This window comes from Scyliorhinus torazame, chromosome 7 (genome assembly GCF_047496885.1).
Source record: "Scyliorhinus torazame isolate Kashiwa2021f chromosome 7, sScyTor2.1, whole genome shotgun sequence".
Taxonomy (NCBI): domain Eukaryota; kingdom Metazoa; phylum Chordata; class Chondrichthyes; order Carcharhiniformes; family Scyliorhinidae; genus Scyliorhinus; species Scyliorhinus torazame.
Window position 1 is genome coordinate 14763718 of NC_092713.1, and position 27103 is coordinate 14790820.

The following is a 27103-nucleotide window of genomic DNA, read 5'->3' on the forward strand; positions in this document are numbered from 1 at the left end:
GCCTCACTCTAATGTGCAGATTCCCAAGGTACCTGAGGCTTTGGGATTGAATCTCTTCGCCTCGGGGACCTTGGGTGAGTGCCGTTTGGTGCTGGTCCCCACACACGAGGACCAGATCGAACGGCACTTGTGGGGCTCTCCAAGGGGATCAGAGACCCGTAGCTGAATGCCCTTTGGGCAGGGTGGTTCCCTGGCACTGCTGGTGCCACCTGGGTACCCTGGCACTGGCACCCTGGCAGTAACAGCCTGCCATTCTGACAGTGCCAGCTGGGTGCCAGCCTAGCACTGCCAATCTGGCATTTTTTGCGCGCGTGCGATCGGGCCGGTGTTGGGTGTGTGGGAGGGGGGGCCGGGGGACCCTCCCATGTTGCGTTTAGGCTGGGAGAAGGTCTTTTTCGGGCTTCGGAAATTGGGATGCCATTTAAAAATGGCGTCCCGATCTCTCACTACAACGGGGAGTTCTGGTGAGTGGAGCGCCCCATTGTAAACAACGGGCCTCTGTACGGCCTCAGCCGTGTGTTCCCCCTTCAGGCCCCATAGTCAAAGCGAGTTGCGTTGAATAGCCATGTTTTTTTCAGCACTGCGAGCGCCGGGAAACACGCGGCTGAACGCGGTCGCTCGGGGACTTTGGGTGGGATTCTCTGGCTGCGTTCGCCCAGCGACCGGAGAATCCCGCCCGAGGGCCCGTGCCGCTATTGTGGTGGGCGGGGCAGACAAATCCAGCCCTTTGTTTCCCTTTGGGAAGATTGTGTCCTAAGAGTCATTGAACAGCAGTGGGAAACCTGCCGGCAGGCCCCACGGGAAACTCCCTGAAAAACCCACCACAAATGAAGTTGGGAATCTTTGGGAGAATTACGCCCTATGATTCTCTGAATGGCGGAGCAGACACAAAGCGCCAAATGGCCTCCTCCTGCCCCTATTTTATATGTTTCTATCTGCTTCCATTTTTAGGCACTTATCAAAGCATCTTTGAAAATAAAACTCACACACTCGCTGGGTCCTGATGAACATTTCCTCCATTTTCTGTTTGCAGTGTAATGTTCTGGGGGATGTGCATAAATCCCACCACAGCAGCTGGTGGAATTTGAATTCAAAGAATGAATCTGGAATAGAAAGCTAGGCTGGGGAATTGTGACCATGAAAATATTATTGATTGTTATAAAAACCTGATTCACTAATGCTCTTTAGGGAAAGAAATCTGCCGCCCTTGCCCGGTCTGGCCTACTATGTGTGACTCCAGACCCACAGCAGTGTGGTTGACTCTTCGCAGCCTCTGGAATGGCCCAGTGAGACGCGCAGTTCAAGGGAAATTAGGGACGGCCTTGCCAGTGACACCCAGATCCCATGATGGAAAAACGGCAGTGGAAATACTGCATCTCGACTCTCTTCAGAAAATCCACCGGTTTGGCTCCTGGGCAGATCAAACGGCTTCTTCTGAGTGGCTTATTGCCGGGTTAAGTGTTTTCCGTGACTGAATTAGTCAAACAGACTTCTCGCTCTTGAATAACTCATCAACCTGGAGGGCAGTGCTTGAGAGGGGCCAAACGAACATGGGCTGAGATTCGTGAAGAGTCACAGTGATTTTGTGCAAAGTGATACGTCGAAACGGGCAGAGAACATAACTTGTCCTGTCACATGTTACTGAGGTTTGATTTAACTCTTACCTTGAGGGGAATTTTAACCTCCCCCACCCACTGCACACAACGCAGATGCAAACACGCACTGACATATACAAACACACACAGATACAAAAACACACACAGATAAAACACACACATAGCTACAAACACACGCACACAGATACAAACGCATACACAGATACAAACACAAACGTAGATAAAAATCACACGCACACACAGCTAAAAACACAGATATAAACACACACAGATACAAACACACACACCGCACACGATACAAACGCACAGAGTTACAAACACACAGATACAAACACACACACAATACAAACACACACAGATACAAGCACACAGATACAAACACACACATAGATCCAATCACACGAACACACAGGTAAAAATGCACAGATACAAACATACCACACACAGATACAAACACGCATGCAGATAGAAACAATCACGCACAGATACCATCACACACACACAGGTAAAAACAGATATAAACACACAGATACAAACAGAAACACCCCACACGATACAAACATACACACACAGATACAAACACACACAGGTACAAACACATGTATAAACACACATACAAACACACACATACAAACACACAGGTACAAACACATACAAACACACATATACAAATACACGCAGGTACAAACACACACACAGATACAAACACACACAGATACAAACATACAATTACAAACACATGCAGCATACACTGATACAAACACGCATATACAGATACAAACACATGCACTACGCACTAATACAAACACACGTACACAGATATAAACATACATAGCACACACTGATACAAACACACACATAGTTACAAACATACAGGGTGGGTGAAAAGGGAGGAGATGTAGCAGTCTTGGTCAAAGATAGTATCATAGTCCTCGAATGAGATGCAGTTCCTGAATCTATATGTTGGAAGGTGAGAAACAGGAAGGGAGCGGTGATCTTGCTTGGTATTTACTACAAACCTCCAACTAGTAAGGCTGAGATGGAAGAGAGCATTTGTCGGCAGGTTACAGAAACTTGCAGGGCAAGTAAGGACGGGGATTTCAATTATCCTAAAGTAGACTGGGAAAAGGGTAGAGTGTGGGGCACGGAACGGAAGAAATTCCTGCAGTGTGTGCAGGAGAACCTTCTCGAACAGTACATTTCCAGTCCTACCAGGGGAGCGAGCTGTGCTGGATCTGGTCCCAGAAAATGAGACAGGACAGGTGGAAAACGTCAGAATGGGGGAGCCGTTGGGAAATAGCGATCATAATATAATACGGTTCAATATTAAGTTGGATTAAGATCCCAGAGTGGAAAATGGCACACTTTAAGTTGATTGGAAATGCATTGTAGTAGATAAAACAGTGGATGAAAAATGGGAAATTTTCAAAGGAGAGATGAATAGGATGCAAACTAGGTGCGCACTCATGGGAAATAAATCTGGGCTATCTAAAGCTGAAGTACCCTGGATGACTAAGAATATTGATGATAAAATGAGGAAGAAAAAAGAGGCATATGATGCATGCCGGAATAATTATTGCAATAGAAATCAGGAAGAGTATCTCAAATGCAGGAGAGAGACCTAGGCTGGAATAAGGAAGGTTAGCGGAAGCATGAGGAAAGGATTGCAGGCTGTGCTAAAACAAAGAGCAAAATGTTCTTCAAGCATATTAATGGTAAAAGATTAGTAAAGGATAGAGTGGGACCCATAAGGGACAAGTAGGGTAAACTGCTCACTCAAGTGGAGGGTATGGCAATGGTACTAAATGAGTACTTTGACTCTGTCTTTACCAAATTAGAAGATGGTGACAATGGCCCAGTCGAAAATGTGAATATTGAGCAACTGAGCAGTATAGTGATAGATAAAGAAAAGGTGCTATAAAGGCTGGCAGCTCCCCAGGTAGAGAGGTCACCAGGCCCGGATGGAATGCATCCTAAATTGCTGAGAGTGGAAAGGGAGCATATTGCGGAGCCATTGACAGAAATTTTCCAGGCCTCTCTGAACACAGGATTAGACCCAGGGATTGGAGGATTGCAAATGTAAGGCAGTTGCTGAAGAAAGTGGTAAAGGATAACCCAGGAAACTACAGATCTGTCAGCTTGACATCAATAGTGGGAAAACTGATGGAGGCCACAATACAGGATGAGATAAATATACACTTAGAAATAAATAAGTTAATGCAGGCAGTCACCATGGCTTTATCAAAGGCAGGTCATATCTGACAAACTTAATTGAGCTCTTTGACGAGGTGACACTGGCAGTGGATGAGGGTAGTGCCGTGGATGTTGTACATTTGGACTTTCAGAGCGCATTTGATACGGTGCCACATGGCAGGTTGATTAGCAAATTAGAAATGTTTGGGATTGATGGGTCCTTGGCAGCATGGATTAGAAGTTGGCGAAGAGATAGGAAACAGAGGGTAGGTACAGATTGGCATTTCTCAGCCTGGCGATGAGTTGAAAGTGGGGTTCCCCAGGGACCCTTGCTTTTTCTGGTTTATATAAATTATGTAGAAGTGAGCGTTGAGGGCAAAATCTCTAAATTCGCCGAGGATGTTAAGCTAGGGAGAAAAGTGAATTGCGAAGATGAAGCTGAGTGTCTTCAGAGGGAAAGTGGCCAAATGGGCAAACACCTGGCAGATGAACGTCAATGCAGCAAAATGTGAGGTAATGCATTTTGGGAGAAGAAACATAGGGATACCATCAAGGCTCAATGGTACAACTTTGAGGGGAGTATCGGAGCAGAGGGTCCTTGGGGTTCAAATACATAATTCTCTGAAGGCGGCCAGGCAAGTTGAAACAGTTGTTAAGAAGGCTTATAGCATCCTTGAGTTTATAAATAGAGGCATAGAGTATAAAAGCAAGGAAGCGATACTACACCTCTACAAATCGTTGGTCAGACCACATTTGGAACAGTTCTGGGCACCTTATTTAAGGAAGGTTGTTAAAGCCCTGGAGAGAGTGCAGAGGAGATTTACTGGAATGATATCAGGAATGAGGAATTTTAGGTACACGGAAATATTGGAGAAATTGGGCTTGTTGTCCTTGGAGCAGAGAAGACTAAGAGGCGACATTATTGAGGTGTTCAAAATTCTGAACAATTTTGACAGGGTAAAGAAGGATATTCTGTTTCCACTGGTTGGTAAGTCAGTGACTTGGGGGTAACAATTTCAAGATGGTCAGTAAGAGAGCTCGGAGTGAGATGAGGAGAAATTTCTTTACTCAGGGAGTTGTTGGGATTTGGAATGCGCTGCCTGGGAGAGTGGTGGAGGTGGATTCTATAGGAGGTTTCAAAAGAGAGCTGGACATATATTTGAGAGTGATGAATTTAGAGGCCTATGGGGATAGGGCTGGGGAATGGGACTGGCTACGTTGCTCTTTTGTGCCGTAAATAACAAACAAACTAACAAGTAATACCCACACTAATACAAACACGCAAACACAGTTACAAACACACGCACCGCCCACAGATACAAACACAGCACGGCCCACAGACACAAACGCACATACACACATACAAACACACGCACCGCCCACAGATACAAATACAGCACGGCCCACAGACACAAACACACGCACCGCCCACAGACACAAACGCACACACACAGATACAAACACAGCACGGCCCACAGATACAAACACAGCACGGCCCACAGACACAAACACACGCACCGCCCACAGACACAAACGCACACACACAGATACAAACACAGCACGGCCCACAGATACAAACACAGCACGGCCCACAGACACAAACGCACACACACAGATACAAACACAGCACGGCCCACAGACACAAACGCACACACAGATTCAAACGCACACACAGATACAAACATACGCACCGCCCACAGATACAAACGCACACACAGATACAAACATACATACACACAGATACCAACATACGCACCGCCCACAGATACAAACGTACACACAGATACAAACATACACACACACGGTTACAAACACACGCACCGCCCACAGATACAAACACAGCACGGCCCACAGACACAAACGCACATACACACATACAAACACACGCACCGTCCACAGATACAAACACAGCACGGCCCACAGACACAAACGCACACACACAGATACAAACACAGCATGGCCCACAGACACAAACGCACACACAGATACAAACATACACTCACACAGATACAAACACACGCACCACCCTCAGATACAAACACACGCACAGATTCAAACATACGCACCGCCCACAGATACAAATGCACACACAGATTCAAACACACGCACCGCCCACAGAGACAAACGCACACACAGATACAAACATACACACACACAGATACAAACACACGCACCGCCCACAGATTCAAACGCACACACAGATACAAACAAATGCACCGCCCACAGATACAAACGCACACACACAGATACAAACACACACACACACATATACAAACACACGCACCGCCCACAGATACAAATGCACACACAGATACAAACACACATATACAAACACATGCACCGCCCACAGATACAAACGCACACACAGATACAAACATACGCACCGCCCACAGATACAAACGCACACACAGATACAAACATACATACACACAGATACCAACATACGCACTGCCCACAGATACAAACGTACACACAGATACAAACATACACACACACGGTTACAAACACACGCACCGCCCACAGATACAAACACAGCACGGCCCACAGACACAAACGCACATACACACATACAAACACACGCACCGTCCACAGATACAAACACAGCATGGCCCACAGACACAAACGCACACACACAGATACAAACACAGCACGGCCCACAGACACAAACGCACATACACACATACAAACACACGCACCGCCCACAGATACAAACACAGCACGGCCCACAGACACAAACGCACATACACACATACAAACACACGCACCGTCCACAGATACAAACACAGCACGGCCCACAGACACAAACGCACACACACAGATACAAACACAGCACGGCCCACAGACACAAACGCACACACAGATACAAACATACACTCACACAGATACAAACACACGCACCACCCTCAGATACAAACACACGCACAGATTCAAACATACGCACCGCCCACAGATACAAATGCACACACAGATTCAAACGCACACACAGATACAAACACACGCACCGCCCACAGAGACAAACGCACACACAGATACAAACATACACACACACAGATACAAACACACGCACCGCCCACAGATTCAAACGCACACACAGATACAAACAAATGCACCGCCCACAGATACAAACGCACACACACAGATACAAACACACACACACACATATACAAACACACGCACCGCCCACAGATACAAATGCACACACAGATACAAACACACATATACAAACACATGCACCGCCCACAGATACAAACGCACACACACAGATACAAACACACACACACACACACACACACATATACAAACACATGCACCGCCCACAGATACAAACGCACACACAGATACAAACACACGCACCACCCTCAGATACAAACACACGCACAGATTCAAACGCACACACAGATACAAACACACGCACCGCCCACAAACACAAACGCGCACACAGATACAAACGCACACACAGATACAAACATAAGCACCGCCCACAGATACAAACGCACACACAGATACAAACACACACACACACACACAGATACAAACACACGCACCACCCTCAGATACAAACACACACACAGATACAAACGTGCACACAGATACAAACACACGCACCGCCCACAGATACAAACGCACACACACAGATATAAACATACACGCACAGATATAAATACACACCACACACAAATACAAACACATACATATACACACACATATGCAAACCCACAAAATACAGATGCAAACCCACACACGCATATATGTAAACACACACATATGCAAATACACACATTTACAATCACACATACACAGTTACAAACACACACACATACAAATACAAATATACAAACGCACACATACAAACACACACACATACAATCACACACACATGCACACCAGCTAAATTTGGGGGAATATGATTCAAATGCATGAATCCATTCCCATTTTAAAATGGCTAATTTTTCAGGCATTTGAGACACCCACCTGAGTTGGGGTCCTATTGTGTCAATAGGATAGTGGTCATCCTGTCAGCAATGACCATGTGTCAGTGCCATAGTGACCATTCCAGGTAAGCTTAAAAGTTTCCCAAGCGCGACAAGAGGAACGGGAGTCGTCCTTACTACACCCCCACCCTTTATTCGCTAACGGCTGATTCCCATGAATCGCAGTCCCCACATTTACCTCAGGTATTAAATTTAGGCCTCTGGACTGCCATCTGTTTTGCAGGGGCAGGTCAGGCTGCAGCCTACTCAGTGAGGCCTTGTCGTTCTAATTGGGTTGACAGCGAGAGCCAGTTGGATGGACCTGCTTCTGCTTCAACGTCGGACGGCTGGGCTGATTTCCCAGCCAGGAGTTCCAATTCCCATCCTTGAGTCTCCTGGGGAAAAGTCTGGAAATGTTCACGGGCCACGGAAATAACTGAGGCAGGAAGGGTACACCAGAAGAATGTATATGAAGAGAATATTGTCATGATAAACCGCCAAATGCTATTTTACACTTAATTTTGTGTTAACATTTATTTTCAGGGAGGATACAGTCGAAACCCCCAACCAAAAGCACAAAACCACCACCTTCAGTATTGCCAACCACGTCTTTGCCAATCAGACGCTCTATATCCTGCCCTCGATCGATCTCTACCTCGGCAACGCATTTACATTCCCGCGTCGCAGGGCCCAGATCCACTTCTGCCAAACCCGCGGTGCCCTCATCCACATTTCATTCCAACGCACGGCCACAGTCTCTGAATCGTAACATGACCGCTCAACGGATGCCCCATGCCAGCAGCCTGGGCACCATCCATTCAGCTCCGGTAAGCACGATTGCTAAAATTCTAAATTAGCCCCCGTCCCGATGACCTGCCCTTCATTTCCTCTTCCGTCTTGTTGAATGTGCCTCAGAATGTTGTTTTAGGTACCGATTGCGTGAAACATAATTTGTGTGGGGGTTTGGTTGGAACACGGCGGAGTGGTTAGCACTGCTGCCTCACGCCGCCAGGGACGCGGGTTTGATTCCGGCCTTGGGTCACTGTCTGTGAGGAGTCTGCATGTTCTCCCTGTGTCTGTGTAGGCTTCCTCCGGGTGCTCCGGTTTCCTCCCACAGTCTAAAGATAAGCAGGTCAGGTGGATTGGCCGTGCTAAATTGCCCCTTAGTGTCCAGAAGGTTAGGTGGGGTTACGCGGTTAGGGCGGGGGTGAGGGCCTGGGTGGGATGCACCTTCGGAGAATCAGTGCAGACTCGATGGGCCAAATGGCCTCCGTCTGCACTGTAGGGATTCTATGATTCTACCAACAGGAGTATTGTGTCCAGTTCTGGTCACCACGCTTTGGGGAGGACGTGCGGGTTTTTGACCGGGTGCGGAGGAGATTTATCAGAATGGTTCCACGAACGAGGGGAGTTTAGCTACAAGGCTAGGTTGGGAAAGCTGGGGGTTGCAAAGGAGATTGAGGGGAGATTTGGGAGATGAAGACAGGTTTAGATAAGGGAGGAAAAGACAAACAGCTCTCATTAGCTGATGGTATAAGAACCAGGGACATACATGTAAGGTTTTGGGCAGCAGCAGATATAGTGGAGATGCAGTGGGAGAGGTGGGTACAATATTTTCCTTTAAAAATGAGACAGTTACATGGGCAGGGTGGGTATAGAGGGATAGGGGCCAAATGTGGGCAAGTGGGACTAGCTTAGTGATAGAAACTGGGCGGCATGGACAAGCTGGGCCGAAGGGCCTGTTTCCATGCTGTAAACATCTATGACTCTGTGAAGGAGAACGTTTTACAGAGCGAGTGGTATATGACCTGGAACTTGCTGCCTACGGTGGCATAAGCAGGGACATATGGTTTGAAAGGGAATTGAATGGGCACTTGAGGGAAATGAATTAGCACGGATACAGGGATAGACTGGAGGAATGGCACTGATCAGATTACTCTACAGAGAGCCATCACAGACCTGATGAACTGACTCACCCCCCTGTAACGTAATGGCCCTGTGACCTATGTTTTGTCCTAAAATGGATTGCCCATACTGCCTGGATGTTCCTGTCACATGGCAAACCTCAATGTTAAAATTCTCATCCTGGAGTTCTCCAGTACGCTTCTGGTCTCGCCTCTCTCCTATCTCTATAACCTCTGCTCACTCTGCAGCCCATCAAGGGATCTCCGCTCCTCCAATTCTGCTCTCTTCAGCACCCCAGACTTCCATTGCTTCACCATTCATGGCCTTCAGTTGGGTCAACCCTAAGCTAAGAAATATCCTCCCTGAACCTCGTCATTTCTCTCTCTCTCCCTCTATCTTACTCCTCTCTCTCTCTCCCTCCCTCTCTCTTCTCCTTTAAGGAATACATCTTCAACCAAATTCCTGCTCTCCTACCTCCTTATCTGGCTCAACGTCAAAGTTTGGTCGATATTTCACACTTTGGAAAGCACTTTAGAACATAGAACATAGAACATTACAGCGCAGTACAGGCCCTTCGGCCCTCGTTGTTGCGCCGACCTGTGAAACCACTCTAAAGCCCATCTACACAATTCCCTTATCGTCCATATGTCTATCCAATGACCATTTGAATGCCCTTAGTGTTGGCGAGTCCACTACTGTTGCAGGCAGGGCATTCCACACCCTTACTACTCTCTGAGTAAAGAACCTATCTCTGACATCTGTCTTATATCTATCACACCTCAATTTAAAGCTATGTCCCCTCATGCTAGACATCACCATCCGAGGAAAAAGGCTCTCACTGTCCACCCTATCCAATCCTCTGATCATCTTGTATGCCTCAATTAAGTCACCTCTTAACCTTCTTCTCTTTAAATTGAATGGGCTTTAGAGAGGTTTCACAGGTCGGCGCAACATCGAGGGCCGAAGGGCCTGTACTGCGCTGTAATGTTCTATCCTTTGGGTTGCCAAGATCTGGAATGCACAAACTGAAATTGTTGTGGAATCAGATTCTTCAGGAACTTCAACACAATGGGCTGAATGGCCTCTGTGCTGTAGAATCTCATGACTCTATGACTAAAGTAGTGCTTTCGTCGGACTGATTCAGGTACGATGGATTGAATTGTCTCCTTCGTTGCTCTGTCCTTTATCTAGTTATCCATCTACCTCTTATCTGTTACGTCCATCCCATTCCACTGCTGGTGGCATTCATTTGGGCCGAAACCCAAATATGGCAGGGGGGCATGGGTAGATCTATCACGCCACCATATTCAGTGGTCAGGTCGGTGTTGGATTTTTATAATATTCTTTCATGGGATGCATGCGTCGCTGGCATTGATTACCCAGCCCTAATTGCCCGAGGAAAGTAGGCAGTGAGACACCTTCTTGAACCGCTGCAATCCCTGTGGTGTAGGTACACTCACAGCAATGTTAGGAAGGGAATTCCAGGATTTTGATCCATTGACAGTGAAGGAAGGGCGATATATTTCCAAGTCAGGGTGGTGTGTGACTTGCAGGGGAACCTGAAGGTAGTGAAGGCGTTCCCATCCATCTTACTGCCCTTGTCCTTCTAGGACATTGTTCCCTGGAGCGTAGGAGGCTTCGGAGCGAACTTATAGAGGTCTATAAAATAATGAGGAGCATAGATAAGGTGGATAGTCAACTTCTTTTCCCAAAGGTACAGGAGTCTAGAACTAGAAGGCAAAGCTTTAAGGTGAGAGGGAAGAGATGCAAAAGAGGCCAGAGAGGAAATTTCTTCACTCAGAGGGTGGTGAGCATCTGGAACGGGCTGCCAGAGGCAGTGGTAGAGGCGGGTACAATTTTGTCCTTTTAAAAAGCAGTTAGAGATTTACATGGGCAGGGTGGGTATAGAAAGGAATATGGGCCAAATGTGGGCAAGTGGGACTAGCTTAGTGATAGAAACTGGGCGGCATGGACAAGCTGGGCCGAAGGGCCTGTTTCCATGCTGTAAACATCTATGACCCTTTGAGATGGTCGAGGCCATAGGTTTGGAAGGTGCTGTCAAAGGGGCCTTGGTGAGTTGCTCTGGTGCATCTTGAAGATGGCACACACGGCTGTTGCTGTGCAGAGAGTGAAGGTGGCGGATGGGGTGCCAATGGAGCAGACCGCATTGTCCTGGATCAGGGAGTTGAGCTGACTGTGCCTTTGTAATAAATGCATGAGTGGAGCTCTTGCCAGATGGGAGCTGGTGTGAGTTTCACTTGGGATGATTTGAAAGACCCCAAACCCTTGGCAAGGAAAGGTGATTGTTTGCAGACCACCCTGGGCTCTGGGTTTGGTGGGCTGAGGTTCTGCTCTGTCGTGGAGTGGTCCAGTGAATTCCTGGGTCTGCATTCCCCTCTCTGCAGGAGGGAAAGTGGAGTTGCGGCCACAATCAGATTATCGAATAGCGGACCAGGTTTGAATGGCTAACTGGTCTACTCCTACTTCTAATTCCTCTGCTTCACCAGAGTTCTGGTATTATGTCCAGACCCTCAATTTCTTTCTTAATCGATATTAACCGAATTTAGCATCATTGTGCCGATCAGTGCATTAAAATGCAGCACACCACAGGATCGGAACTCCTCAGCGACAACGAGGAGAGAATGGCTTGCCAAATCTCCGTGTGTTTGTTAACTGCACTGTTTACAAGTTACAAGTGTCCTAACCCTGACTATTTTCTTCCCATCTAGCACGTTTCCATTCTAAATTTTAGGACCAAGGAACAAGGGGAGGAAATGACCAAAGAAATGCTGGTGGCCCTCAACGAGATGAGAATCAAATTCCCAGGGAAATCGAATGAGGAGGCGGAGGTGCTGCTGGATGAAGTGAGTCTTCAGTGGATGTTGGGACACATGAGCAGTTGTGTTAGGATTCGCTGCAGACTAACATTTAACTGAAATAATGTTGAATCAACCTCGTCACTTCCTCGAAAAACTCGATCAAGCTAGTGAGACACGACATCCCCTTCACAAAACCATGCTGCCCCTTGCTAATACGTCCATTTGCTTCCAAATGGGAGTAAATCCTGTCTTGAAGAATCCTCTCCAATACTTTCCCTATCACTGACATAAGGCTCATTGGCCTGTAATTTAGCAGGATTATCCTTACTACTCTCCTCAAACAAAGGAACAACATCAGCTATTCTCCAGTCCTCTGGGACCTCCCCTGTAGTCAGTGAGGATACAAAGATTTCTGTCAAAGTCCCAGCAACTTCCTCCCTTGCCTCCCTCAGTATTCTAGGGTAGATCCCATCAGGCCCTAGGGACTTGTCTATCAATGTTTTTCAAGACTCCCAACTCCTCCTCCTTTTTGATCTCAGTATGATCCAGACTATCTTCACACCCTTCATCATCCACCAAGTCCTTCTCTTTGTTTAATACTGATGCAAAGCACCCATTCAGTACCTCGCCCATTTCCTCTGGTTCCACACATAGATTCCCTCCTCTGTCCTTGAGTGAGTCAACACTTTCCCTGGCTACCCTCTTGCTCGTTGTACGTGTAAAAAGCCTTGGGATTTTTCTTAATCCTGTTTGCCAATGAAGGTCGCCATGGACCGAACGCCCATAGGATTTTTAAGGAACTTTTTTTTTTAGAAATTTAGAGTACCCAATTCTTTTCGTTCCAATTAAGGAGCAATTTAGCGTGGCCAATCCACCTACCCTACACACCTTAGGGTTGTTGGGGTGAGACCCACGCAGACATGGGGAGAATGTGCAAACTCCACACGGACAGTGATCCGGGGCCGGGATCGAACCCAGGTCCTCGGCGCCGTGAGGCAGCAGTGCTAACCACTGGGCCACCGTATGCCCGATTGTTAAGGAACTTGACAGGGTAAATGCTGAGAGGGTGTTTCCCCTCTTGGGGGAGTCTCAAACCAGAGGACATAGCCTCAGAATAAAGGGGTGTCTATTTCAGATGAGGAATGTCTCCTCCCAGAAGGTGTGAGTCTTTGGAATACCTTGCCACAGAAAGCTGTGAGGCAGAGTCCTTGTGTATATTTAAGGCTGAGATGGACAGATTCTTGATCAGTAAGGGAATCAAGGGTTACAGGCAAAGGGCAGGAAAGTGGAGGTGAGGAATATCGGATCAGCCACGATCCTATTGGATGGCAGTGCCGGCTCGAGGAGCCGAACGACCTATTGCTGTTCCTGTGTCTTATTGGTCTGATTATGGTACAAGCCTTTATTCTCCATCAGGAGGAAGTTCAGGTAGGGGTATGGCACCTTATACAGGAGAGTGCCAGTATTGGAACCCTTTAGGAATCGGATCTGCGGAGGCGGCGCGGAGGCGCAGTGGTTAGCACTGCTGCCTCACGGCGGCGAGGACCCAGGTTCGATCCCGGTCTCTACCGTCCCCTCAGGCAACGAGTTCCACACCCTCTGGGTGAAAAAAGGTTTCCTCATCTCCCCTCCAACCTTTCTCCCAATTACTTTCAATCAATGCCCCCTGGTGGCGAATAGGGGCTTTTCACAGTAACTTCACTGAAACCTACTTGTGACAATAAGCGATTTTCATTTAATTTCATTTCATTTCTCTGCCTAAGTAAACAGGCCCTTCCCATCCACTCTACCCAGGCCACTCACAATCTTGTCCATCTCAATCAAATCTCTCCTCAGTCTCCTCGATACCAAGGAGAACAACCCCAGCCTACTCAATCGTTCCTCATAGCTGCATTTATTTATCCAGTCCAGCCCCATTTCCTCACTCAGAGGGTTGTGAATCTTTAGAATTCTCCATCCCAGCTGACTCCAATATGCTGGGAAAGTGGTCACTCTGGCTGTGTGCCTACGAGACGGTGCTGGGACAATGACGGTCGAGAGCACACCCCACCCCAGGCAGAAGAATGCGCATCATAGCCCAGCCCAATCCTCTTCTCAACCAGCTTTAACGTGTGCTAATGGCCAGCAGAGGCCGCTGACGAGCAGTCAGCCTCCGAGACCCTGGCCGAATTTCCCCTGCTGCCCAGGCTGTACTCTGCCGGAGAACACCCGCCCCAGCAAAGTATCGTTTAATTGAGTCGCACTCTCGGTCAACTAAAGACTTTAATTAGTGACAATGAAATGGTGGAGATGCGGAAAAACATCTGGGAACGATTTGAATTTGATTCACCTCCATGTAAAAAAAAAATCCAAAGCCTTTGAAATGTATTGTTTTATCTGACCTGACACCGGTCTGCTGAAAATCCCTCAGAGCAAAGTACTTTTTCTTTGTGACTAAGTAAGTTCTATTCATGAACTCAAACTGGCGAGGGGGATGAAAGATTTGGTGTCAAGAGACTTGCATCTTAATGGCACCTTTTCAATAAAAGCCACTCTCATTCTTTTAACACGAGTTAAATTGCAACAGAAAGGCCTGTTTTGATTCATTGTTCATCTATAAATGTGACATAATCTTTTCATCCGGAATCAATGGCTGCTCGAAAGGATTTCTGCTCCTGTGAATGGCCTGTTTGATGTCTTACTACTTAAAATGTCAGCAGGAAAGGTAAACCCTTCAGGAAAGTGGCATCACAAATAACCCTCAGTCAGGCTTATTCCGATCTACCGCAGGAATGTTTGGTTAATTTTACGAATGTTAAGAGAAGCTGCGATTGTTCTCTCTCACAGCAGAGAAAGTTAAAGAGAGTTAATTACGAAGGGTTTTGATAGAGTAAAGAGGGCTGAACAGCTTCCACTGGCTGGAGATTTAGGAACCAGAGGGTACGGATTCGCGATAATTGGCAAAAGCTCCACAGGAGTGATGAGGAGATTTTCTTTCCTAATCAGTGAGTTGTTATGATTGAGAGTGCCCTGCCCAGAAGGCGAGTGCAAGCAGATTCAATTGCAACTTTCAAAAGGGCATTCGATGAACGTTTGAAAGAGAGACACTTTGCAGGCCTGTGTGGAAATGGCAGGGAAGTGGGTATTACTGGGTAGCTCATTCACAGAGCCGGTGGAGTCACGATGGGCCTGAATGGGTCGATTCTCTGCTGTACTGTATCATCCTACGGTGCTGCCATTACACGAACGGGGCGTGACTCACTCAAGCCTCACCAGGAATAACTCACCAAAAATAACAGAGAATGCTGAGCTCGAACCCAACAGGTCTGGAGGGAGAAAATAGAGTTCACATTTCGAGTCCTTCAGAGCTCTCAAGAAGAGTCGCAGGGACTCGAAACGTTAACTCTACCACCAACGCAAGGTGATGCTGGGGCAATCGTTTTTTTTTTCCAAATTGACTGCGGAACCCTTCCAACTTCTCGTCTGAATGTTAGCCGCGACCACCAAGAGTGGTGGTGGGGGATGGGTGAGTAGGGGACGGTGCAGGGGGGCCGGCGGGGGCTGGAGTGTGGGTGCGGTTGGGATGTGGGAGTGGGAGACTTGGGGGCCACCTGGACTGCCACCTCGTCTGCGGGACTTCCTGAACATTTTATGTGGCCCTCAAGCTCCCCTGCCCCTATCTCAACCAGACCCCAGGGACTTGAGCGAGGTCAGCATCAGAGTCAAGCGATGTGGCAATGGGCACCGTGTTGGCACCGAGGCTGGTAGATGCTCCTCCCCCCCCGCCGACACCCAGCCAACCCGGATTTTGTAGGCCAGGATCATCATCTGATTCTGGGTAATGCTGTTGCCGTCAAGAAATGCGTGACATAACTGAAGGAGGTCATTTTCTGGATATGGAGTGTTCTGTGGTCTGGAGTGACTTTATCCCTCGATTCATTGCAAACTCACACCACCTTGTGGTGGCTTTGCTTATAATACCATACTGAACACAACAGAAAGCATCCATAGAATCCCTACAGTCCAGAAGGAGGCCATTCAGCCCATTGACTCTGCGCCAACCCACCAAAAAAGCACTCTCCCTAGATCCACTGCCCCGCCCTATCCCTGCGCGTTGATCACAGCCAATCCACTTAAGAGGCACCTGTAGCTAAATTGGAGATTAGACTGTTTTCTTCATTGTGATCCTGATTATTGTGGTTGTGGGTTAGGGGGATGGGTTGTTGTGCGTGATTAGTGTTGGCTGTGGGTGGAACCTTTACATTCAAACCCCCCCCCCACCGGCATTTCCTGTGGAAACGCCCGCCTGGTAATGCAACAACAACTTGTATTTACGTGGCCCCTTTAACCTCATAAAATGCCCCCGGGCACTGTACAGGAGCATCAAACAGCACAACTGGACACTGAGTGATATTAAGTAAGGTGGCCACAAGCTTGGTCAAAGAGATAGATTTGAAGGATTTTCGTAACGGCGGAGAGAGAGAGAGAGAGAGAGAGAGAGAGGGGATAAGAGGCAGGATCGAGGTAGGGAGGGAGGGAATCCCAGAGTTTCGGCCCTGAGCAGCCAGAGGCACGGCCACTAATCAATGTGGAGGGAATCATTTTGGGGATGTGCAAGAGGCCAGGATTGGACGCGCGTATGCCAATAGTTCGGACATGGGCCTGAGGAGATGACAGACGTGGTGGGGATGAGAATTTTAAAATCCCGGCGTTGCGTAACTGGAAGCCAATGATCGTCAGCAAGCATGGGGGAGGAGGGCTGTGTGGGCGTGTGTGTGTGTGTGTGTGTGTGTGTGTGGGGGGGGGGGGGGGCGGGGGGGGGTGCGGTAGAGGAACGACGTTTGGTGCAAGTGAGATGTTATAACCGGCATGGGTCTTACGGGGGTAGGTTAGCTTGCAGACGACGAGCTCCCCCAAGAAGGGGCGGGGAACCCTTACCAATACTTGACTTTGTATAAATAGAGTCGGCCAGTAGGCCACCGACTAGAGAAGGCCCAATCGGGAACTACTGTAGCTGTAAATAATAGTTATTGTTAAATAAAGGACGTTTTTGCTTCCACCTTCTCGGTGTGGATTATTCGTTGCCCTTGCGAAATAAGGACACAGGCACAGGTAGTTTTCGATGGCCACAAGTTTACAAGGAAACAAGAAGGCCAGCAATTAATTTTTTTTTAAAATCCTTCTTGGGATGCAGCGTTGCTGGCTGAGTCAGCATTTGTTACTCACCCTAATTGCCTGAAGCAAGTGGCCTGGCCAAGTTAAGGGCACGCTATTTGAATGCACGCAGTGTTTGCAATAGGGTAGATAACTTCAAGGCACAATTCGGGGTAAATGGGTCTGGTTTAATTGCCACGATGGAACCCTGGTTACAGAGCAACTGAGACTGGGAACTGAACATTCAAGGATATTCGTCATTTCAGAAAGAAGGAATAGTAACTGTGGTAGTGCCATTAATTTTTTAAAATACATTTGGAGTACCCAATTACTTCTTTTCCAATTAAGGGGCAATTTAGTGTGGCCAATCCACCTACCCAGCACATCTATGGGTTGCGGGGGTGAAACCCACGCAGACACGGGGAGAATGTGCAAACTCCACACGGGCAGCGACCCAGGGCCAGGATTCCTCAGCACCGTAGTCCCAGTGCTAACCACTGCACCACGTGTCGCCCGGTAGTGACATTAACAAGGGATGAGCACAGCACATTGGTGTGGGAGGTCAAGATGTAGAATCTCATTCGGGTGGAGCTCAGAAACAGCAAGGGGGACAGCAATCATTAGGATTATTTATAATGATACCAAACTAGTGATAATGTTGGGCACAGTATAAATCAGTCAATTAGAGCAGTACGTAACATGGGCAAAGCTGTAATTCTGGGCGACTCTAAGTTACATATAGAATGGGCAAACTTAATTAGCACTAATGCTGTAGAGATTGAATTCCTGGAGTGTATACGAGATGGGTTTCTGGAGCAGCACATTGAGGAACGAACAATGGATTGGGCTATATTACATCTTGTATCCAGTAATGATAAAGGGCTAATTCGTAGAATTGCTGTAAAGGGGCCTTTAGGAAATAGTGATCATAATCTGATGGAATTTTACATGAAGTGACATTGTTCATCCTGAAACTAGGGTTTTTGAGCAAAGGAAGGTACGAGGGGGAAATTGACAATGGTCACCTGGGAAAATGTAATGGTATGTAGGCAATGGCTAGTATGTAAAGAAGTATTACATGTTTTACAACAAATATCCAAATATACATTTGAGGCGGCACAGTAGCAGAGTAGTTAGCACTGCTGCCTCACAGCTCCAGGGTCCTGGGTTCAATTCCGCCCTCAGGTGACTGTCTGTGTGAAGATTGCCCTTTCTCCCCGTGTCTGTGGCTTTCCTCCGGGTGCTCCGGTATCCTCCCACAAGTTCCAAAAGGTGTGCTGTTAGGTGGATTGGCCATGCTAAATTGCCCCTTAGTGTCCAAAAGGTTAGGTGGGGTTATTAGGGATAGGGTGGAGGTGTGGGCTTAAATAGGATGCTGTTTCCAGTGGCTGGTGCTGACTTGATGGGCCGAATGGCTTCCTTATGCACTGTAAATTCTATGTTCTAAGTTCTATGTTCCTCTAAGACAGGAAGCGGGATTCTCCACGAACCGACGGGACGGCCAACTCCGGCGGGAAGGAGTGGAGTGATCCACTCTGGCGTCGGGCTGCCCCGAAGGTGCGGAATCCTCTGCACCTTCAGGGGCTAGGCCGGCGCCGGAGTGGTTTGTGCCCCGCCAGCCGGCACTGGCGTTATCCCAGCTCATGTGCAGGTGGGGATCATCTCCGCATCGGCCATCGCGGAGGACCACAGCAGCCGATGCGGAGGAATAGAGTGCCCCCACGGCACAGGCCCGCCCGCGGATCGGTGGGCCCCAATCGCGGGCTAGGCCACTGTGGGGGCACCCCCCGGGGCCAGATCCCCCCGCGTCCCCCCGGAGGCCGCCCGTGCAGCCCGGTCCCGCCGGCAAAAACAGGCGAATCGCCAGGGGTGCTGCTGCCAGTGGCCGACGACTGGCGCGGCGCAATTCCCGGCGGGGGGGGTCGGAGAATCCCGCCCAGGGAATCCCAACAGCAAAGATGAATCAACTGCAGCTAACAAAATAAGTTAAAGATTACATTACATCAAAGTAAGTGGCTTCGAAGGTTCCCAGAAGCAGTGGTAAGATCGAGGATTAGGAGCAAGTTAGAATCCAGCAAAGAATGACCAGAAGACTGATAAAGAAAGGGAAAGAGAATATGAACGCAAGGAAGTGAGAGGCATAAACGTGGACGGTAAAATCTGCCTTAGGTATGTGCAAAGGAAACGATGAGCAAGGATATATGTGAGTCCATTAAAGGTGGAGACAGGAGAATTTATCGTGGAGAATATGAGAGTGGTGGAGATACTAAACAATTATCCTGTGTTTGTCCTTTAACCTTTGTTGGACTTTAACCTGGTGTTGTAAGACTTTTTGCTGTGCTCACCCCAGTCCAACGCCGGCATCTCCACATCATGTCTTCACAAAGGAAGGTACAGAAAGTCTTCCAGAAATACTAGGGAACCTAGGGTTTATGAAAACTGAGGAACTGGAAGAAATTAAAATTAATGAAGAGGAAGCATTCAAAACTTTAATTGGATTTGAGCTTGATAAATCCCCTGACTGGACCTGATAAACTACATGAGTGTTGAGGAGTTGGCCATAGAGATATGAGGAGTTGGCCATAGAGATAGAGGATGTATCGGTTCTGGATATAGATTCTGGAAAGGTTACTGAACATCAGAAAGTAGAAAAGGAACCGCACTATTTCGGAAGAGAGGGTGTGGGAAAACAGAGAGCAGCAGCCCAGTTTGTTTGATGTGAGTAGGAGGGAAAATGTTGGAATCTACTATGAAGGATATTGTCATGTGAGAGTACCTTTAGGAAATGGGTGTTTATTAAATAGCTGCAGTGGATGTACCTTTAAGAAATGGATGTTTATCAAATAGCTGCAGTGATGTCAGAGTGTGGGTGGAGCTGGGCTGTCTGTCTACTTTTACTTTTGTTTTTGAGCAGGCAGCTACAGTGTGTGTTTAGTTTTGTTTTCAGAGTTGGAGCTGCATCCAGCCAAACAAGGTGTAATTTTAATCTCTCTCTGCATGTAAAGAATGTCTTCAGATCACTTGCTAATTTAAAAGTGATAACTGCCCTCAGTAGAGAATTTAAACCTGATGTCTTTGTTAAAGAGTGTATTTGTCTTATGGATGTTGCGAGGAAAGATTAAGGGTTACTTGTAGAGTACTGTATTCTTTGGGGGCGTATTTGAGTTGATAGTTGCTTAGGTGTTTACCGTGTGTTTATAAAATGTTAACTGGATTCATAGAATAAACATTGTTTTGTTTTAAAAGTTCTTTAGATCTCTGTTGCATCACACCTGTAGAGTGGGCCCTTGTGCTCCCCATAACCAAAATCTATTGAAAGCTGTGGGTCAGGTGAACTCCATGATACACTTTGGGGTTCTCTAAACCCCAAATAATAATATATAATAACATGATAACTAGGTACTTGGAAATTAATGATATAACTGGGGTGAGTCAATATGAATTTATGAAAAGGCAATCATGTTTGATAAACCTGTTGGATTTTTTTGAGGACATTACGAGCAGGATAGATATGGGAGAACCAGTAGGTGTGGCATATTTGAATTTTCAGAAGGCTATTGATAAGGTCCCACACAAGGGCCGGAATTCTTCAGCCCTTCCCACTGGCAGGATGTTCCGGACCCGCCGAGGTGAGCGGAGATTTCAGTGGCTCGCTGGCCCGCTGCGGGGGATCCTGTGGGGGAAGGCTAGAAAATGTTGGTCAACACAATTAGAGCACATGGGATTAGGGGTAATATACTGGTATGGATTGAGAATTGGTTAAATGACAGAAAACAGAGAGTGGGAGTAAATGGATCATTCTCATGATGGTAGGCTGTTATTAGTGGGTTATCGCAAGGATCAGTGCAAGGGACCACAGCTGTCCACAATCAATACAGAGGTTTTGGATGTGGGTACCAAATGTAACATTTGCCGATGACACAACATTTGGTGGGAATGTGAGTGCAAGGAGGCGAATGGACAAGATATAAGAGATGGAATATGATGTGATGTAAAGTTATCCACTCTGGTTAAAAGAAAACAGAAAGGCAGAGTATTTTTTAAACGGGAGAGGTTGGAAAGTGTTGATGTCCAAATAGACCTGGGTGTTGTTGGGCGGGGTTTTCCGTTCCCCGACGCCGATATCGCGATTGGACGGAGTATCCCTTCTGACGCCTAAATCGGGGGCAGCGCCGTCTTGACGCCGGTTTTTGAGTCTCCGCCCCCTCCAAACTGGCGTCATCGCGTTGCCGGGGAGGTTGTGGAAGCAGATACATCGTTGGAACGGCGTGGGTGCTCCGTCGGAAGGACCTCCTGCAATACTCCGCCCCCGATGGTCCGAGTTCCCGACTGCGCGGTTGACGTGTGGTCTGAGCGTTCGGGAAACCAGCGTGGCGGCTGCGGACTGTGCCCAGCGCCACCACACTCGGCCGGCGTCCATGCCGCTGACCGAGGGGGCTTCCGCGAGGGCTGGGGGGCACTGGTGGGGGGGTGGCCTGTGGGTTTGCATTTAGCGGGTTGGGTCCGCGCACAGCCGGCGCCATGTTGTACGGCGCGACTGCTGCAGGTCGTTGCCGTGTGCATGCAGGCCACGGACCTGGCCATTCTCCGCCCTTTTCAGCATTTCACCTGGCACTGCTGCTAGCCCCTCACCAGCCACGGAATCGGTGAGCGTTCGGCGCCAATTTTGGCATCGTAAAACGCCCGCAAATTCTCCGTTTCAGCTGGCACTTAGCCGCTGAAACAAAAAATCCAGCCCCTTGTTCATCAGTCACGAAAAGCTAGCATTCAGGTGCAGCAAGCAGTTCGGAAGACAATTAGTATTTGTTGGCCTTCAGCACACGGGGGTTTGAGTACAAGAATAACGATGTCTTGCCGCAGTTATACAGGGACTTGGTGAGACCGCACCTGGAGTATTGCGTATAGCTTTGGTCTCCTTAACTAAAGAAGGATATGCTGGCCATTGAGGGAGGGCAATGGAGATTCACCGACTAATTCTTGGGATGGCAGGATTGTCCTGATGCACGATCAATTGAACAAATACTAGAATTGGATACAACTGAGGCTTTGTTGCTCTAAGATTTGTGGCCTCCCACAGCAGCTGACGAAATGGCTGCTGAATGGAGGACATGCATATTTATACTCTGCCTACTGGGCGGAGCCAGCAGGCAGGGACTACCGGCGAACCTGTAGTACAGGTCCTACCTTACATCACCTAATATAGGTGCAACAGTGGTTTACCACATTCACCCCTTGTTAAAATTGAGTCCGGCCGGGGGGGGGGGGGGGGGGGGGGGGTGGAGAACTATATACACAATGAATCTATATTTACAGTATTTGAGCAGAAAAAAATGTCTTTTGAAGTCCGGCGGACCAGTTAGAGGTTTATCCGATTCGGTGCCTTGAAGTTCCGCTGGGAGTGATGTAGCGGTGGCGGTGATGTCGATGCTGGCCTGATGTTTGGTGACTCCGCGAGCGTGCCGAAATCCTCTTCATCCTCTGGCATGGGCAGGGGGAGGACAGATGGTCCTGGTGGGGTTAATGCTGGGAGCGCCGGGGTGGGGAGGGTGGCGCCGGGCCGGAGGGGTGTGTGTGTGTGTGGAACCTGCTGGTGCCAGGTCCCTGAGGGAGACAGTATCCTGGCGGCCGTCGGGGTACGCCACGTAGGCATACTGGGGGTTTGTATGGAGCAATTGCACCCTCTCCACCAACGGGTCCGTCTTGTGGAGTCGGACATGCCTACGGAGCAGGACTGGCCCTGGAGCTGCGAGCCAAGTCGGGAGCGAGACCCCAGATGTGGACTTCCTGGGGAAGGCAAAAAGACATTCATGGGGTGTGTTGTTAGTGGCGGTGCACAGCAGTGACCGAATGGAGTGGAGTGCATGGGCCGCACGTGGACTGAGGGGGGGGGAGATGGCGGTGCCCACTGGCCGCGCGTGGTCCGGGGAGATGAAGATGGCGGCGCCCATTGTGTGTAGACTAGGGTGGTGGGGGCGATAGCGGCGACTGCGCGGGCCTGGCATCGGGGACCCCCGGGGTGTGCGGGCTGGGCGTGGCGCAGGCGTACTGGCTGGGTAAGGCCCCCGCTGGGGAGGCCGCCTGTGGGGTCCACGATGTGCAGAAGGGGTGGGCCGCGCGGCTGGTGGGATAGGCCTGACTGTTGCGCGAGGCGACCTAGAGAATGCTAGCTTCTTTGTCTCAGCTAGATCGAGCGTGGCCCCTTCTAACAGTCTTTGGCGTATGAGGTCCATCCCAATCCTGATGTTGATGACCAAGCGTGTGGATGAAGGTAAAGCAGTGGATGTAGTGTACATGGATTTTAGTAAGGCATTTGATAAAGTTCCCCATGGTAGGCTTCTGCACAAAGTAAGGAGGCATGGGATAGTGGGAAATTTGGCCAGTTGGATAACGAACTGGCTAACCGATAGAAGTCAGAGAGTGGTGGTGGATGGCAAATATTCAGCCTGGATCCCAGTTACCAGTGGTGTACCGCAGGGATCAGTTCTGGGTCCTCTGCTGTTTGTGATTTTCATTAATGACTTGGATGAGGGAGTTGAAGGGTGGGTCAGTAAATTTGCAGACGATACGAAGATTGGTGGAGTTGTGGATAGTAAGGAGGGCTGTTGTCGGCTGCAAAGAGACATAGATAGGATGCAGAGCTGGGCGGAGAAGTGGCAGATGGAGTTTAACCCTGAAAAGTGTGAGGTTGTCCATTTTGGAAGGACAAATATGAATGCGGAATACAGGGTTAACGGTAGAGTTCTTGGCATTGTGGAGGAGCAGAGAGACCTTGGGGTCTATGTTCATACATCTTTGAAAGTTGCCACTCAAGTGGATAGAGCTATGAAGAAGGCCTATGGTGTGCTCGCGTTCATTAACAGAGGGATTGAATTTAAGAGCCATGAGGTAATGATGCAGCTGTACAAAACCTTGGTAAGGCCACATTTGGAGTACTGTGTACAGTTCTGGTCGCCTCATTTTAGGAAGGATGTGGAAGCTCTGGAAAAGGTGCAAAGAAGATTTACCAGGATGTTGCCTGGAATGGAGAGTAGGTCTTACGAGGAAAGGTTGAGGGTGCTAGGCCTTTTCTCATTAGAGCGGAGAAGGATGAGGGGCGACTTGATAGAGGTTTATAAGATGATCAGGGGAATAGATAGAGTAGACAGTCAGAGACTTTTTCCCCAGGTGGAACACACCATTACAAGGGGACATAAATTTAAGGTGAAAGGTGGAAGATATAGGAGGGATATCAGAGGTAGGTTCTTTACCCAGAGAGTAGTGGGGGCATGGAATGCACTGCCTGTGGAAGTAGTTGAGTCGGAAACATTAGGGACCTTCAAGCAGCTGTTGGATAGGTACATGGATTACGGGAAAATGATATAGTGTAGATTTATTTGTTCTTAAGGGCAGCACGGTAGCATTGTGGATAGCACAATTGCTTCACAGATCCATGGTCCCAGGTTCGATTCCAGCTTGGGTCATTGTCTGTGCGGAGTCTGCACGTCCTCCCCGTGTCTGCGTGGGTTTCCTCCGGGTGCTCCGGTTTCCTCCCACAGTCCAAAGATGTGCGGGTCAGGTGAATTGGCCAATGATAAATTGCCCTTAATGTCCAAATTGCCCTTGGTGTTGGGTGGAGGTGTTGAGTTTGGGTAGGGTGCTCTTTCCAAGAGCTGGTGCAGACTCAAGGGGCCGAATGGCCTCCTTCTGCACTGTAAATTCAATGATAATCTATGATTAATCTAGGACAAAGGTTCGGCACAACATCGTGGGCCGAAGGGCCTGTTCTGTGCTGTATTTTCTATGTTCTATGTTCTATGTTCAATCCCCGTTACGACCGCGCCCCGCATAAGAAGATTGGAATGTTCGGTGGCCGTAACGGCCTGACTGTCACAGTCCCGGACGAGTGGGATTAGGGCCCGCCAGAAGTCTTCTATGGACTCACCAGGGAGTTGAGAGCGAGTGGCGAGTACGTGCCTGGCGAAGAACGTGTTTGTTTTCTGTGCGTAGTTGTCTTTGAGAAGCGCCATGGCGCCGGCGTAGTTCAGGGAGTCCTGGATCAGCGGAAACACGTTGGAGCTCAACCTTGAGAACAGGATCTGTATCTTCTGAGCCTCCGGAAGAGGGGTGGTCGCTGAGTTGATGTACGCCTCGAAGCAAGCTAGCCAGTGATTAAAGTCCTTTTTGGCGTCGCTTGATTGCAGATCCTGCTGCAGGCGATCTGGTAATAAATTGATGCACGATCAATTGAACAAAGACTAGAGTTGTATACAACTGAGGCTTTATTGCTCTAAGATGTGTGGCCTCCCACAGCAGCTGGCGAAATGGCTGCTGAATGGAGGACACGCATATTTATACTCCGCCGACTGGGTGGAGCCAGCAGTCTGGGACTACCGGTGAACCTATAGTACAGGTCCTACCTTACATCACCTAATATAGGTGCGCACAGTAAGAAGTCTTACAACACCAGGTTAAAGTCCAACAGGTTTGTTTCGATGTCACTAGCTTTCGGAGAGGAGGGAGCAGCGCTCCGAAAGCTAGTGACATCGAAACAAACCTTTTGGACTTTAACCTCGTGTTGTAAGACTTCTTACTGTGCTCACCCCAGTCCAACGCCGACATCTCCACAATATAGGTGCAACAGTGGTTTACCACATGTCCTATGGGGAGAAATTGAGGAAACTAGTCCTGTATCTTTCAAAGTTTTGAAGAAGGACGTGTCAGGGTGGATGTGGATGTAGATGTTTCCCCTGGGGTGGTGAGCCCAGAACCAGTGTCACCAAGTGATGAGGAGGAGTTTCTTCATCCGGAGGGTGTTGAATCTTTGGAATTCACTGGAGGGCTGTGGGAGGCATAGTCTATGAGTATGTTCAAAACAGAAATTGATAGATTTCTGGATACTAATGACATCAAGTGTTATGGGGATAGCACTGATAAATGGGCATAGAACATACAGTGCAAAAGGAGGCCATTCGGCCCATCGAGTCTGCACCGACCCACTTAAGCCCTCACTTCCACCCTAGCCCCGTAACCCAATAACCCCCCTAATCTTTTTGGTCACTAAGGGCAATTTATCATGGCCAATCCACCTAACCTGCACATCTTTGGACTGCGGGAGGAAACCGGAGCACCCGGGAAACCCACGCAGACACGGGGGAGAACGTGCAGACTCCGTACAGACAGTGACCCAGCAGGGAATCGAACCTGGGACCCTGGCATTGTGAAGCCACAGTGCTATCCACTTGTGCTACTGTGCTGCCCATAATATAAATGATCAGCCGTGATCTAATTGAATGGCAAAGCTCAGACTCGATAGGCCGAATGGCTGGTCCCTGTTCTTAGGTTCCACATCCTGAGCCACGATTGGAAACTCAGTAGCAACGAGGGATTGAAGAAAAAGACGGCCCTTCTGACCTGAGTGTCTCACTGGCACAATAACTTTACCGATTGCTTTGCTAAAGAAACTAATCTGTTTCCCAGATAGATTATC

The 27103-nt window shown here is 48.5% G+C and overlaps 1 protein-coding gene across 2 annotated transcripts in view; it reads left to right on the forward strand.

Moving 5' to 3' along the window:
- The window catches only part of ttll7 (tubulin tyrosine ligase-like family, member 7), a 375815-nt gene that overhangs the window by 300327 nt on the left and 48385 nt on the right, over positions 1-27103 (forward strand). For both annotated transcript variants that reach the window (XM_072510355.1, XM_072510356.1), the window contains exons 16-17: positions 8324-8607; positions 12415-12549. In XM_072510355.1, the coding sequence (XP_072366456.1) occupies positions 8324-8607; positions 12415-12549 (419 nt within the window). The remainder of the gene's footprint in view (positions 1-8323; positions 8608-12414; positions 12550-27103) is intronic.